Source organism: Aphelocoma coerulescens, chromosome 2 (assembly GCF_041296385.1).
Source record: "Aphelocoma coerulescens isolate FSJ_1873_10779 chromosome 2, UR_Acoe_1.0, whole genome shotgun sequence".
Taxonomy (NCBI): Eukaryota; Metazoa; Chordata; class Aves; order Passeriformes; family Corvidae; genus Aphelocoma; species Aphelocoma coerulescens.
Window position 1 is genome coordinate 135,311,290 of NC_091015.1, and position 13,002 is coordinate 135,324,291.

The following is a 13,002-nucleotide window of genomic DNA, read 5'->3' on the forward strand; positions in this document are numbered from 1 at the left end:
ATGTTTGGTTAGCTCACTATTGAGTAGGAGCAGTGCCTGTAGACAGGGCTGGGGCCAGTAAAGATGGAGAACTTCAGGAAATGCAACTACTATGGTTAGAAACATTAGCTCTTTAATTACAGAAGAGAAACATGGGCACATGCTTCTAGTGTTCTAATACAGAGATCAGTCTTAGCATTTTGTATTAAGGCAGAGAGCGTTTCCTGAAATGCTTCTGCCAAAGTTCCGACTCATTCAAAATTTACTAAGGCTCCAGAAAATGCAGCAGAAAGATGTAGGTTTCTTGGCATTGGTGTTAGTTTTCTTATTCTTTTTGTTTCCATTTTAAAGGTCTTTTAAACTTTTATGTAAAAATAAAACTATGCACCAGGGGACAGGAACAGTGTTCCAGCTGTCGGATCTTCTTCCAGGTTCCTTGGCACTGAGAGTTGCCAATTGCTTCCCAGTGTAAGATTTTATCTCTGAAATGTGACAATAAATGAAAAATTAGAAGATTAAAAGCTGTGTATTTCATGTTACTGGATTGTGTTGTATAAAATGTCAGAAGATTGGATTTGTTTAATCATGTAAGACTTTTAATTAACTCATCTAGCTCTTAAAATTCTTTCTGCAGCAGACATTGTATTCCTAAATATAGTATCCAGGATGGTGGGTTGAGTAGCTGGTTGTAGAGGTATTAAGTAGTATGCATATTAATAAATGTATGGATCAAATAAAAATCAGTTCTGAATAATAAATGTCTACTTTCACTATTATTTTTCTAAAAACCAGGTATATAGGTTTGAGGGGAGTACCAATCCACCACTGTTAAACCTGCAATCAGGTTTGGACTATGGCAGGAAATACCCTTTTTAAGTACCCATAGCTGTAAAAAGTCCTCTTCCACTACAGAGGTTCCATCATCTCTTCACAATAGTGAATAAACCAAAGCATTGAACTCTTATGTTGAAATTACTTCCCAATTTTATCTAGATTTTTAAAGTGATTTCTGTGAGACCTGAAAGAGTAAAACCTGAGCTCTACAAACGATATGAGCCGTTCCATGTTTTAGGTGTAATAAAATGCAGCTTTTAATGAGGTCTTGAGACGTTTAAACTCCTGTACTGGGTTTTGCTACAGAAGAGGCAGCTGCAACTGGCTCTGTTTACCCATGTGCGTTGTGTCCATCTCCGGAGCAGCGCTGCGTGTCCGTGCTCATGGCCGGGGGCTGGCAGGCGACGCACACGGTGTGTCCCTCGCGCAGGTACCGCATCCAGCGCGCGTACGGACGCGTCTCCAACGCACAGTGGCGTGAGAGAGATTCTGTCCTGAACTCCACACAGTACCTGCTCAGAAGGAAAAGTACCAAATTATCTATCATAGATGAAGCATGAGCTAAGCACTTTGAATGGACTTACAGATCACAAGGGTGGTGTTTCTGAAGTGCAAGTCAGACATCATCATTGTTAACAAATCTCTTTCTGACCCTAACCTAATCAGTGGATTCTTAAAAATATTATGTAAACTATTTCTCATTCTATGCCCCAGTCCAGTGCTTTATGTATAATCTCACTTTCTGGTAGTGTTCTGTACTCTTAAATTATTTTGAAAAATATCTCCGTAACCCATATTTTTTCTTCTATGCTGCTGAAAGAAAATGGAAAAGAAACTTTAAGAATATTGCTGAGTTTTATTTTTCTAGGGAAAATAGCACAGGACAAAGCAGTACGAGCATTACAGACCCAGTAATAGCCTAATTTAAACTTCCTAACCATCTCTACTGGTAACTAAACAAAATTTTTACTGCTTGTGTCAAATAGTTTAAAAAAACAGGTCTCTTGAGACCCATCACATGCAGCCTACTTTGTTCACAGACTTACACCTAATTTCTCAGACTTACACTTAGGATACATTCAGCTCTGTTTTAGCATTGTTTACTGTTGGCTTTCAAAAGCAGCTATCACCAGATTTGCCATGATCCCAATGTCTAATTCAGGACAATTAGCAAGTAATAAAAAAACAACATTTAGAACATGCAAATAAACAGTAGGAGAGAAAACCAGTACAAGCTATAGCTTATTGTTTAATTATTGCAAATTTGATTACATTTTTCTCTGTAGCCAGCTGTTTTCTACTGAAGATGACCCACATACATATGATAAATAGATTACCCTGCTGCTTCTTTGTCTGAAGGCCAGAGAGAAGATGCTGCTTGTCTTTTTCTTTCTTTACCGTATTCAGAGGTAGTTATGAAAGCAGGAACTGAGGAAGAAAACAGATATGGTAAAACAGCAAGGCACAGCTGAGTCATATTTCAGTTACTGTAACAGTGGGTGAATGAATCAGGAGCTTGTGCATGGTGATGCTGGCTCACTTTATAGAAAAAGTGATAAAATCTTGGCAACATTGGACCTCAGCCCAATTCCCTACAGCTAAGTTCTCTTTACTCAGAAGAAAAATATCAAAAATACATGCAATCTAGTCTGTGAGGAAACAGGATGTGCTGGAATCCCACAAGGAGTACTGTTTCCTGTTTCATACTGAATTTGTGCTCTAACTTTGCACAGAGATAATTTGATACTTATATCCAACTGCAGGAATACATGCAGCTTAGTTGTTTCCTTAATAGAAATTATGAAAAGCCAGAGTAGGAAAACTAAGTATTGAATAAAAAGCAATGTCACAGTAGAAAGTAAAGTTCTAAATTGTACTTTTAACCAGCTAACTGCAGATAGATGCTTTTTTTCTTTTTGCAGTTCATTGATATCAGTAAAATTTATGATGGCTGTGATGGACACAAGGTACAGCAGAGAGATCAAAGAGAGAATACCATGTTCATGGCCGCAGTCCTTCCCCTGGTAAGTCAGGTATTCCAGGCAGCCAGCCTTCTCCTCCAGAGCTGGACATGGTTCCCCACCGTTTTGAGGTTCCTGTTGTACATAGCGCCTACGTATCCGCAACCCAGGATGGCATTGTTCTGCACAGCCACTCCAATGACTCCACTCCCCCACAACACAGGGAATAGCTGCAAAGCAGTATTAAAACATTATTAGTAGTTAACACATCTATTTTATCCTAATTGCTCTCAAAAGCTTGAGATAATAAGATTATATTAAGGGGGTTTTTATTCGGTTTGGGTTTTTTTACTTTCTCTTTTCTAATTTTATTTATATGGGTTTAAACACTCTTCCAGGAGTTTGCATACTCAAATTGAACATTCAAACCTGCCTGCAATGGTTGGCTCCCTATTCCATCCCTTGTCCACAAAGAAATAGCCCCTCATCAAAACCTGTCACTACAGCTGTGGGGTTCCTCTGTACCCTTTTCTGAAGCATAAAGCAGAAGCCTCAAAGGAGACCAGCTCATGGATTATCTACACCAGACTGGTCTGACCTTCCTTGGCAGTTCCTACACCACCAGATTTTGTTTGTAAAGGCTGGAACATTAAGTAGCAGCATGCTTGATTCCCCTCAGATCAATTTCTAACTCCTTTTTCCTCAACACTGAAATATATCCACTGCCGCAGCTTTGTTTCCCTGTTTTAACACAGGTCCTGCTCATTTCCAACTATAGAACAGTCCACTGGATATTTGAATTTCAGTTCTCATGGATCACAAACTGCCTCTGAACTTAATCAAAAATGTTTGGGAAAGTACCATTATTTTCAAAGTAAACTTTGAATTGTAAGAAACTGCATTTCCCTCTGGCAGAGGAAGAAAAGGTTTTGCAGCGTCATTCCTAGAATACAAAAACAGGTGGAAGACACATTATTCCTAAGTGAGAAGCTACATAACACACAAGTCTTCACTTTATTTGTCCATTAAAACAATATGCAACTGTAAAAAACACACAGCCATTTCACATCTCCATGAAACTGCTCTCCTCTGCCTCATCTCCAGGAACACCAAGTCCCTGGTTTTGAAAACTGTATGGCCTCACAGTTTTCCCTTTAGCAGGTAGAATGAATACTATAGAGTTTCAAAACTGTACTGCAGGCTGAGCCCTGAGGGACTGGAGGAGGATGATCTCTGATGGAACAAACACAACCCTCCACCTGGAAACTTCAAATCTGCACAGCGTTGGCAGGCAGAGCAGTGAAAGAGCAGATAAGAAAAATGTCTCACACATGGGCATCCATCAAGTGGAAGAATTCTCTGGGGATAAGCAATCATTTCCCTACACAAGTCATCCTCAACCTGTGGCCTAAAAGGACATTTAATCTGATTGGTGGTCCATTCCCAGTAGCCTCCTTTCCTGGAGGCCACCTGGTAGGTGCTCCAGGTTAGAGAATGGTACAAAATACACATTATCATCAATGGCTGGGCTATCTTAAATTGGTTCTGGATTGTTTTGGGTGATGTTTCTCATTATCTAGTTAAATAAAACTTTTTCCTTTCCCATATGTACTATTTCTCAATAGCTTGTAATGGAACATATCACATGCTTTCTATTTTTTTTTCCATATTGCTGGATTACAGTTTAAATCCCCAAGAACCTTTACAGCTTACCCACCAGTTACAAACTTGTATCAATGTTGCAGGGAAGTGATGGGACCGAACTAGTCTTTCAGGAAAATATTTTATGCCGTCTGGGATTCTGCCAGCACAAGACATTGGGAAGAAAGAGTACAATGTGATAACCTCCTTGGGATTTGTGACTCTTCTCATAAAACATAGAAATTGCAGCGTTTGCTCTGTCACTACATCTCTAATTTCTTGGACCACTACCAATATCATAAAGCAGATGAAACCTCTGAAAGAGGCTACCTGGCAGATGTCCTTACCACTCTACTAGAATTCCCTTCCTCTGTTCTCCCTGTGCACCAGCTGTTCTGACCAAACTCACACATTTCTGAGTGTCCTGAGAGCACCAGGTGTACTGTGGCTGAGGATGCTGAATCCCATGCCCTAAGGAACTCCACTGAAGCAACCACAGAGCTGCCCTGGGTACTGGGCCACCAGCTGCCCATTCTGCTCAACAATTAGCATTCTCTGGTGTTTTCCTCTACTTACTAATAAACACCTTCCCAGACAGCTGCTGGGTATGATTTGTAGGGCAGCGCTGGAAAATAACAGAAAAAGCCCCCTTTGCCACATACAGACACCTGACAGTGCACCACCAGGCACTGTCCTCAGACACATCCAGCTACCCCAAGGTACATGACACAACCTCTGTGGCTGTGAAGGCACCACGCTGACATGTTGCAGTGCAGCCCTCAGACTGTTTGCTCCAAGAATTGAGAACTAGAACAGAAAACCAGTGATAGTGAAAATGTTTTGGACCCCACCATGGGATAGCCAGGACAAGTGCTAAATGCAGTATGGACCTCACAGCCTTTGCCACCTGTCTGCAGGGTCCCAAAACAGTCCTTGACCCCACTTTATTTAATGGTACAAGCACAGACTTCAATACCTGATCACACATCTTAGTTCTACCCAAGTACTCAAAGGACAGTGAGTGTCTATCTAGCCTGTTTCCTTATCTATTGACTCCATTCCACTCTGGCTGTATGAATGATCTGCATAAGTACGAATTTCCACAGAACTTTAGTTCCATATTAGCACCTTCATATGCAGATAACATGAAGTCTAACATCACATTTTCCATGAAGAAATCTCCCAAAGGGACTCAGTAACTGCATAACAAATAAAGCGATTACTTCATGTCTCACTGGAATTAAACCAAGCTGACAGTTAAATATGGGTCATCGGCAGCAATACATGGTAATTTTATGGTCATCAAGATTTCGAACAAGAAGGATGAATTGCCCTAGTCATGTAGAAAAATAAGAATATTGGGTTTCTAGAATGGAATTTAGGCAGTGGGATAATAATGTCGCTCTTGCAGTCAGTACCCCACAACTCTTAAGGGACAGTAGATCAATTTTGTGTCTTGTTGGAAAGATGTCAAATTCCCCAGCATGACAGAGAATGGGTTCCAGAGCTGACATAAAAGGAATGGTGCCATCTCTTGAAACACAAAAAGAAGTATCAGGGACCAATAGCTACATCTTTATGGATCCCTCCCTGTCTTGCTATTTGTTCAGCTTAGTTAACACAACGATGTTAAATGATGATTCACGGAAACCAGGAGGAGGATGCAAGTCAAAGGAAACTGAAGGACAGGATTTGTTCTCAGGTAACTACCAAAATGTGGAAGCTAATGAGACACTTGGAATTTCAAAAATACACAGAAAAATTACACTGCTATCTTATGAAAGCTCGAGTAGTCAGAACTTTGTTATTGTCTTCCATTTGCAGCACTATGAAACACAGATCCTTGTTTCTGAGTCAAACTCTATTTCATTTTTTTCCATCTCTGGAAAAAGGGAGGACTGTAGTATGTTCATTGTACAACATATATCGCAATGTGTAAGGATGTCTGGATTTTCTCAGAGTAACCACTTCGATTCAAATGGCGAGCTGATTCCTTTCTCAGGCTTTCTCATTGGACAGTAGCTCCTATTTAAAATGCTCTCTATGTACAAAAATATTCTTTCTTCAAAAATATTCTTCATTTATTCAAAAATATTCTTCAGTGTTAGAACTATAAAGAAATTTATTTAAAAACTCTTGAACTCGGGTTCAGTATACCATGGACTTCTGCTGAGCCATCTATTTATAAAGTACCAGACCTACAACAATTTTTAGGCATGACAGAATTTAACCCTGCTGCTGGCAGCTTTAGGATGCTCATTCTTCCACTGGTTTATTTTATTTTGGAGCATTGTTTTTGTATTATTCCTAATGCATCTCTTGATTACTTACACTTGAGGCACTTTACACTTTCCCCAAAGGATGAAATGCCATTTCTTCAGGTGCTGAAATCACAAGTTGTTAACAGGTTGACAAAGAAGCTGTAGCATGAGAACCATAGACCACCTTTCTTCACATTTCTGTTTTAGTGTTTTAAACTCTACATTCAAAACAGTGAACTGTGCCACTTAACATCCCTGGTGTCATTAAATACTTAGACAGATTTTAGGAAGACTCAGTGGGGAGACCTCAACATCCAATAGGAACAAAAAAGACTTCAAAATTTTCACCCATACTTGTGTAAATGGATAAAAACTTCCACTGGAACTATTTAGAATTTCTGTTTATACAGAATACAACTTGATGACTGCTTGCCATGGAGAGGATATATGATCTTTGCCTTTAAAAGAATGACTTCTTGTAAATTTAGTTTTTGGATGTGTGAGTTTTAGGACCACCTCACCAGGGTGCCAAAATTCTGCCCTCCCATGCTACACCCACCAATGCAAAATGTGCTGTTCCTTCTGTTTGTGTTTGCATTGGTGCTCACACAACTGGGCAGTGAGGCAGTGCAGGGAGTCAAACCAGGCAGAAACAGGCAATAGAGAAAACAGAAATAGTTCCCTGTGTGTTTAGCTCACTGAACTGGGGCACCAAAGACTGGCAAATTCCATCTCTGGTGCAGGAGAGACAGCAAGACAGGGAGGCTCCACCGAGATTCCACCTTCCTGACTGGATCTATGGCACCCACTGCCCACACAGGGTAAAAGTGTGGTGTGCTTGTACAAACACATAATGCCTTTCAAGGCAATCACCACTGAGCCTGAGACAAAAAATACCATCTTGATAACAGCAAGGCATCATCAGGTGCCAGAAGTCACACCTGAAGTCATGGTAAAGAAAGTGTTTAAACTAGAACTTTTCAAGCACAATCTTGAGCTTCTTTTTGAAGGATTACAGCTGTTTTAATGCTAACACTGTGCATGTTTATCAGCTCTCTCCTTTTATGCTTGAATATTCAAAATCATTTGATTTACTGAAAAGATGCAATATGCTGTGGCTGTAAGACAAGCATCTTGCCAGTTCTCCCTCTACTGACTTTCCTGAATGAAAAAACAAAGTATTTTAAAAAATGCTAATTTTTAAAATGCTACCTTCTGTCAAACTTTGTGGTGCATTTTTTTTCCCTTTCTGTAACTCTCAGATTATTTAGGTGTGGGAGAGCTGACCATGTTTCTTCTAGAGACCTGGGGTCACGGTTCTGCTCTGCTGAGTTCTTCTGTGAAGCTTTACAACCCTTAGGATGGGTCTACACCATCTGAGAGTCGTACTCCCCCTTGCCAATCTGGGCAGATGTAAGCCAACTTGGGTCCCAAAGCTATGTGGCTATGTCAGCATGGCACTGAGCCTGCTAAAAACACCCTAATTAGCACGACTGTGCAGCAGAGGCTCATGACTTTTTGGCTGTAGGCTGGCATGCATCCAGCCAGCAGGGAGGAGACATTAGTCTGACCGAGTACTAGTACTGTACCTGCAAAGCAAGGGCTCTGTCCTGCATCCCAGGCACAGGGAGGTCGGTCAAATTGTGAAGACTGAAAAGGGTGGAAATCCCACAAAAAGAGGTGCTCTGAATACCTACAAAGTGGATACTCAGTTTGCTAGAACTGGGCTACTTTCCCCTCCTTGCCAGTGCTCACTGGGAGACCGGGCCATCCCCTGAGGGCTGGCAGAGGACCCTCTCACTCATACTCCCACGCTTACTTTAAAGCCTTTGCCTTCACAGTAAATTCTTGCGGATTCATGCTCCTAGACAAAACCTCACCGTGGGGATTTCCCCAATTATTTCATTGATATTTGTTTGTCAGGATGTGAGAAATCAGCTGAGAGACACAGGCGCTGCTAAATTAATCTCCCTGCTGTCTCTGTAATCAGACATCCCCCCCGCAATCAATTTCTGTTTGGGACTTGCGTGAGTGACAAGTAAGTAACAAAATATTTTAGAGGTAAAATAACTTCAGACTGTCACTGTACTACAGCTGATCCGGAAATCTTTTCTCTCTAGTGAGAGAAAAGTTTCTGTCCCCCTTCGTGAGCCTACCGCTACCCTGGCGCTGCCCCAGCCTGGTGCCTGCTCATGCCCTCGCCCCGGGGCCGGGGAAGGAGGAATCTGCCCCTCTCGCAGTCCTGAGCCCCAGCTCTGAACCCCGGCGGAACCTCCATCCCGCGAAGCCCCGGCAGGGAGCCAGCTCCCGGCACCCGGAGAGAGGGCCGGGGGCGCGGGCTCCCGCCCGGCCGCCCTCCACCCGCGCCCCTCTCGCCAGGGCCAGGGCGGACGCACCTACCCGGGCACGCCTGGCCGTGGTCGTGGCAGCAGTCCCCGGCTCGCCGACAGCCTCCGTCGCAGTAGCAGGTCCCGTAGCCACCTCCCTCCCTCCATCCCTCGCCGACGCAGGCGGCATCGCGGCCCTGGCAGCATTTTCCCTGGCAGCTGCCCCCGGCCCCGCTCCCGGCCCACAGCAGCCCCAGCCACAGCGCGCCCGACAGCGCCGTGCCGCCCATCACCGCCGCTGCGCGCTGCGGTCGCCGCCGGCCCCCGGCGGAGCGGGGCGGGCTGGGCGGGCGGCGGCGGGGGCGGGGGGCGGCCGGCCCGCTCCTGCCCTGCCCTGCCCTGCCCTGCCCTGCCCGGTCGGGCACGGCCGCCCCCGCGCCCAGCCCCGAGGGCTCCGGGCAGCGGCGCAGCTGCCGCGGAAAAGCTTCGGTGTGCGGGGTGGCGGCAGTTGGGGCGGCTACGTGTCCCCGGGGGTGTCCTGCCAGGTGGCGGGTGTTTCCCGCAGGATCCGCATGGCAGGACACACTTGGCGATGTCCCACACAGGGATGTCCCGCACACCATAACCCACACTGTCATGTCCCACACTGCAGGGACTTACACAGTAATGACCTTCAATGTCCTCCCATGGCAGTGTCTCCCACATGGTGATGACCCTTACAGCAGTGTCCCACACTCCAGTGACCCCCCACAGCAATGTCTCACATCGTGATGCCCCTCCCGCAGAGCCATGTCCTGCGCAGCAGTGTCCCAAGCAGTGGTGAGCCACAGAGCAATGTCCTTCACAGTGGCGTCACACAGCCATGTCCTGCACAGGACCGATCTGCACGGCAACGTCCCAGCCAGCAGTGTCCTGCACAACCGCGAACGGCCCAGCCATATCCCGTATAATGGGCACTCACATCACAGTGACCCACAAAGCTGTCCCAGAGCATCCCCAGCCATCTCCACACAGCCCAGTGGGTGGGCATGCCCTGGTGCAACCAGCCATTGTTTATCGGTACAGGTGCTTTCTCATTTCAGGGCATGTTCTACACAGCATTTGTGTGTGTTACATTTTTAATTTCATTTTCTTTCCTTTTTTTTTAATCTGTTTCCAGAACAAACAAAAGAAGCTGTACTTGCAGGTGCACAAGAAAAAGCGAGGTGGATTCCCAAGTAACTTCTCAGTAACAAAAGGTTTGGATTGTGGTTTTCAGTTCACTTCAGCACTAAGAGGTTTTCAGGATTAATAGAACCTGATAATTTTAGCCAAAAGTCAAATCCCAAAAGTAAGTAGTGAGGTGACTGCAAAAATATGCTAGCTTTGCACACTTCAGTTTGCAGATAGCTACTAAAGCAGGAGACATCTGGTCTCCCAAAGCTGCCTATGAGGGGAGGTAACAGTTTATTATATTATCTGCTACACGTGGGTACTTCGACCCCCTGAGACGGCTCGGGCCAGACAGAGTTTAATTTCTTCTAGCCATCAAACATTACTGTTAAAATCTTGTCTAAATCCCTGAGGATTGGGTCTGCACTGTTATCCAGTGTGCCACTAATGAACTTACTGGCATTTTGCCAGCCTAAAACTTGAACCCCTGAATAGCAAATGATGGGGGAGTTCCTAGGGTAGATGACTAGAAGAGCAAGACTTGCAGCCCACCTTGGTAAAAGCAATGAGAGAGAAGGAATGCCTCTTTATGTTTGCCTTTATTGTGTTCCTCTGCTTCACCTCAAAGGCAAAATATTAGCAAATAGTAGTAGAAACTACCTTTGTAGGTGGATAAATCATGTGCAGGTGACTTATGCTGAAAGGGTAAGTCAATAAAACTTGGCTGAGTCCAGAACAAGTCAAAGAGGGGCTTTCTCTCAGTGGATATGTTTACAGAAAAAAACAAGAAAATATTTCTGCAATAGTCTAGTAAAAGAAAACAGAATACAAATGAAAATTGTTATAATTTCTACTAGACATAGTAAAGCAGATTCTTCAGAGCAACCAGGAAAGAAAGAATCTTAATTAAAGGAGAGAACAAGCTCACCCAGTTTGTTCCAGCAAATACTTTGGCTTTTTTTCTTTCTGTTTAGTTCCTTTCTATTAGGAGTAGCACTAGGTAACTAAGAAGGACAAAGGAACACAGTGATGTGTTCTCAGGCAGTGATTCAGCATTGAAACCCTTACAGGCAATTCCAGCAAAACAGGCAGAGATTTCTTTCCAGTCTGACATGAGATGGTCCACAGAAAGTAGGTGTTGCTCAGAACCCTGCTGTTGGTTATCTTTTTGTCATGCAAATAACTTTACAAGAAAAGCAGAGATTTAAAATTCGTGTGTAGGTAAGCTTAGGGAATGTGCAGAGTCCTTGCTCTTTCTTGTAAGCCACAGAGGAGCATTGCATGGAGCAGAGGTCATCAGGCATCTGTTCCACATGTGCACTTCATGCCAAAATACTTCTTAATCCCAGAGGTGAGGAGAAATCTAAGGACTGTATTGTAGTCCTCACAAAAACAGGTGTTGCTCTTGGCTCTGAGATTTTGAAAACCATGATTGAGTTCAAGTTGTCAGCCATTTTTTTCTCCATTTCTGCCCTATTTTAGCTTTGGAAACTCTAAACTCAGATTCCCAAACTAAAACATATAACTCCAGTATTATATGGTAAGAGGGGAAAAGAAACCAAGACTGTGAAAAATTTTTTCAACTAATTTTTCAAACATGTGTATGGTTCCAATGAGTCTTGTTCCATTGTTTTGTTTCCAACCCAAGTGTCCCTATTGCCTTACTTGGAGTTCTCCCTGGTTTAAAATACCACAAAGATAAAACTGAGCCAAGTGTGTTCCAACAATAAATTAGAATGATAACTGGTCTCTGTTATTTACCATGCTTACCAGCATTATTATTTACCATGGTTGTTTATGCTTTCTCTATATAAAGAATGTAAAGCAGAGCCAAGCTTTTACTCTCTGTCCATTCCTGTGGCACACATCTACCCATAATACTAGGTAGAAGACTGAAAGCCCCTGCAAGTGGGAAAAGCTTCAGATTGGGTACAGAATATATGTTTGATAGTAAAATACCTTTCTTATTTTTTCAAATTGAACTTACAGCTGCAGTGATTCTGAGTACCTGATGTAAGGTCTATTCAACTCAACTTCAAAGTCTTTTTTCCACTATATTATCTGACAGCCAGCAGCATTCCACATGGCCACACCTCCTCACGAGCAAACTCTCTGGAAGGTCCAAACTTGCACAAATAGAGCTAATTTTTCTTTGCTGCTAGGAGTTAATCCAATGGCATCAAACTGAGAAGACTTCAAAAATCCCACAGGGTATTTCTTTTTCTTTCAGTCTCATGTTTGCATACAGCTTAATTTATTTGAGAGAAATACCCTTTCAAAAGTGGCCTGCTTGCATTTTATATTGAGACAACATGGTGACTGATGTGACTACAAAGGCTACAGGCTGTCCCTATCCTGCTATACAGGGCCATGCTTCCCGACAGCCCCACAGTTAGCTACAACTTGATTTGTCATATGAGGCCCTTGTTCCCATTGTTCTGAAAAAGTAGACTTTCTCCTGATAAGAAATAATCCCTGCCAAGGTGAATAACCAAATCATGGTGTTTGCTAGTGTATCTGGCAGCTTAAAGCAACTTGTATGTAAGAGAAATGAATATTTTGTCTTCGCTAATGATCAACCAGTACAAAAACATGGTAGAGGATACATAAAAGAGGGTTTCTATGGTTTCATGGCCCATGATGTCATACAGAAAGCATGATGCTGTTTCAATGACTAGCTTGAAATGTTCTACTTTGAATCACTCATAAGAGAGCAGGCTGAATACTTGGCTGTATTTGAGGGAGGTCATTTGGTGTGCATCCACTTTTCCTTGGCAGTCCTGTCAGGCACAAGCCTGTCATAGGTGATGGGAGATGCACTGGCTCACTGCAGCTCAATTACAACCA

The 13,002-nt window shown here is 43.3% G+C and overlaps 1 protein-coding gene across 1 annotated transcript; it reads right to left on the reverse strand.

Annotated features, from left to right (window-relative positions):
* Positions 1 to 90: 90 nt before the first annotated feature.
* SBSPON (somatomedin B and thrombospondin type 1 domain containing) lies at positions 91 to 9,308 on the reverse strand. The gene is made up of 5 exons (XM_069004933.1): positions 9,077 to 9,308; positions 2,810 to 3,004; positions 2,151 to 2,241; positions 1,149 to 1,325; positions 91 to 461 (listed from the first exon to the last, which is right to left on the reverse strand). Exons 1-5 carry the CDS (start codon positions 9,291 to 9,293, stop codon positions 344 to 346), a joined length of 798 nt encoding a protein of 265 aa, XP_068861034.1. The 5' UTR covers positions 9,294 to 9,308; the 3' UTR covers positions 91 to 343.
* Positions 9,309 to 13,002: the final 3,694 nt, after the last annotated feature.

Excerpts from the sequence above, each read along its gene's own strand:
- SBSPON (XM_069004933.1), bottom strand. The coding sequence starts at position 9,293 with ATGGGCGGCACGGCGCTGTCGGGCGCGCTGTGGCTGGGGCTGCTGTGG. Across the intron at positions 3,005-9,076 it reads CCACGGCCAGGCGTGCCCGG|CTATTCCCTGTGTTGTGGGG; the intron begins GTAGGTGCGTCC and ends ACTGCTTTGCAG. Across the intron at positions 1,326-2,150 it reads TCAGACAAAGAAGCAGCAGG|GTACTGTGTGGAGTTCAGGA; the intron begins GTAATCTATTTA and ends CCTTCTGAGCAG.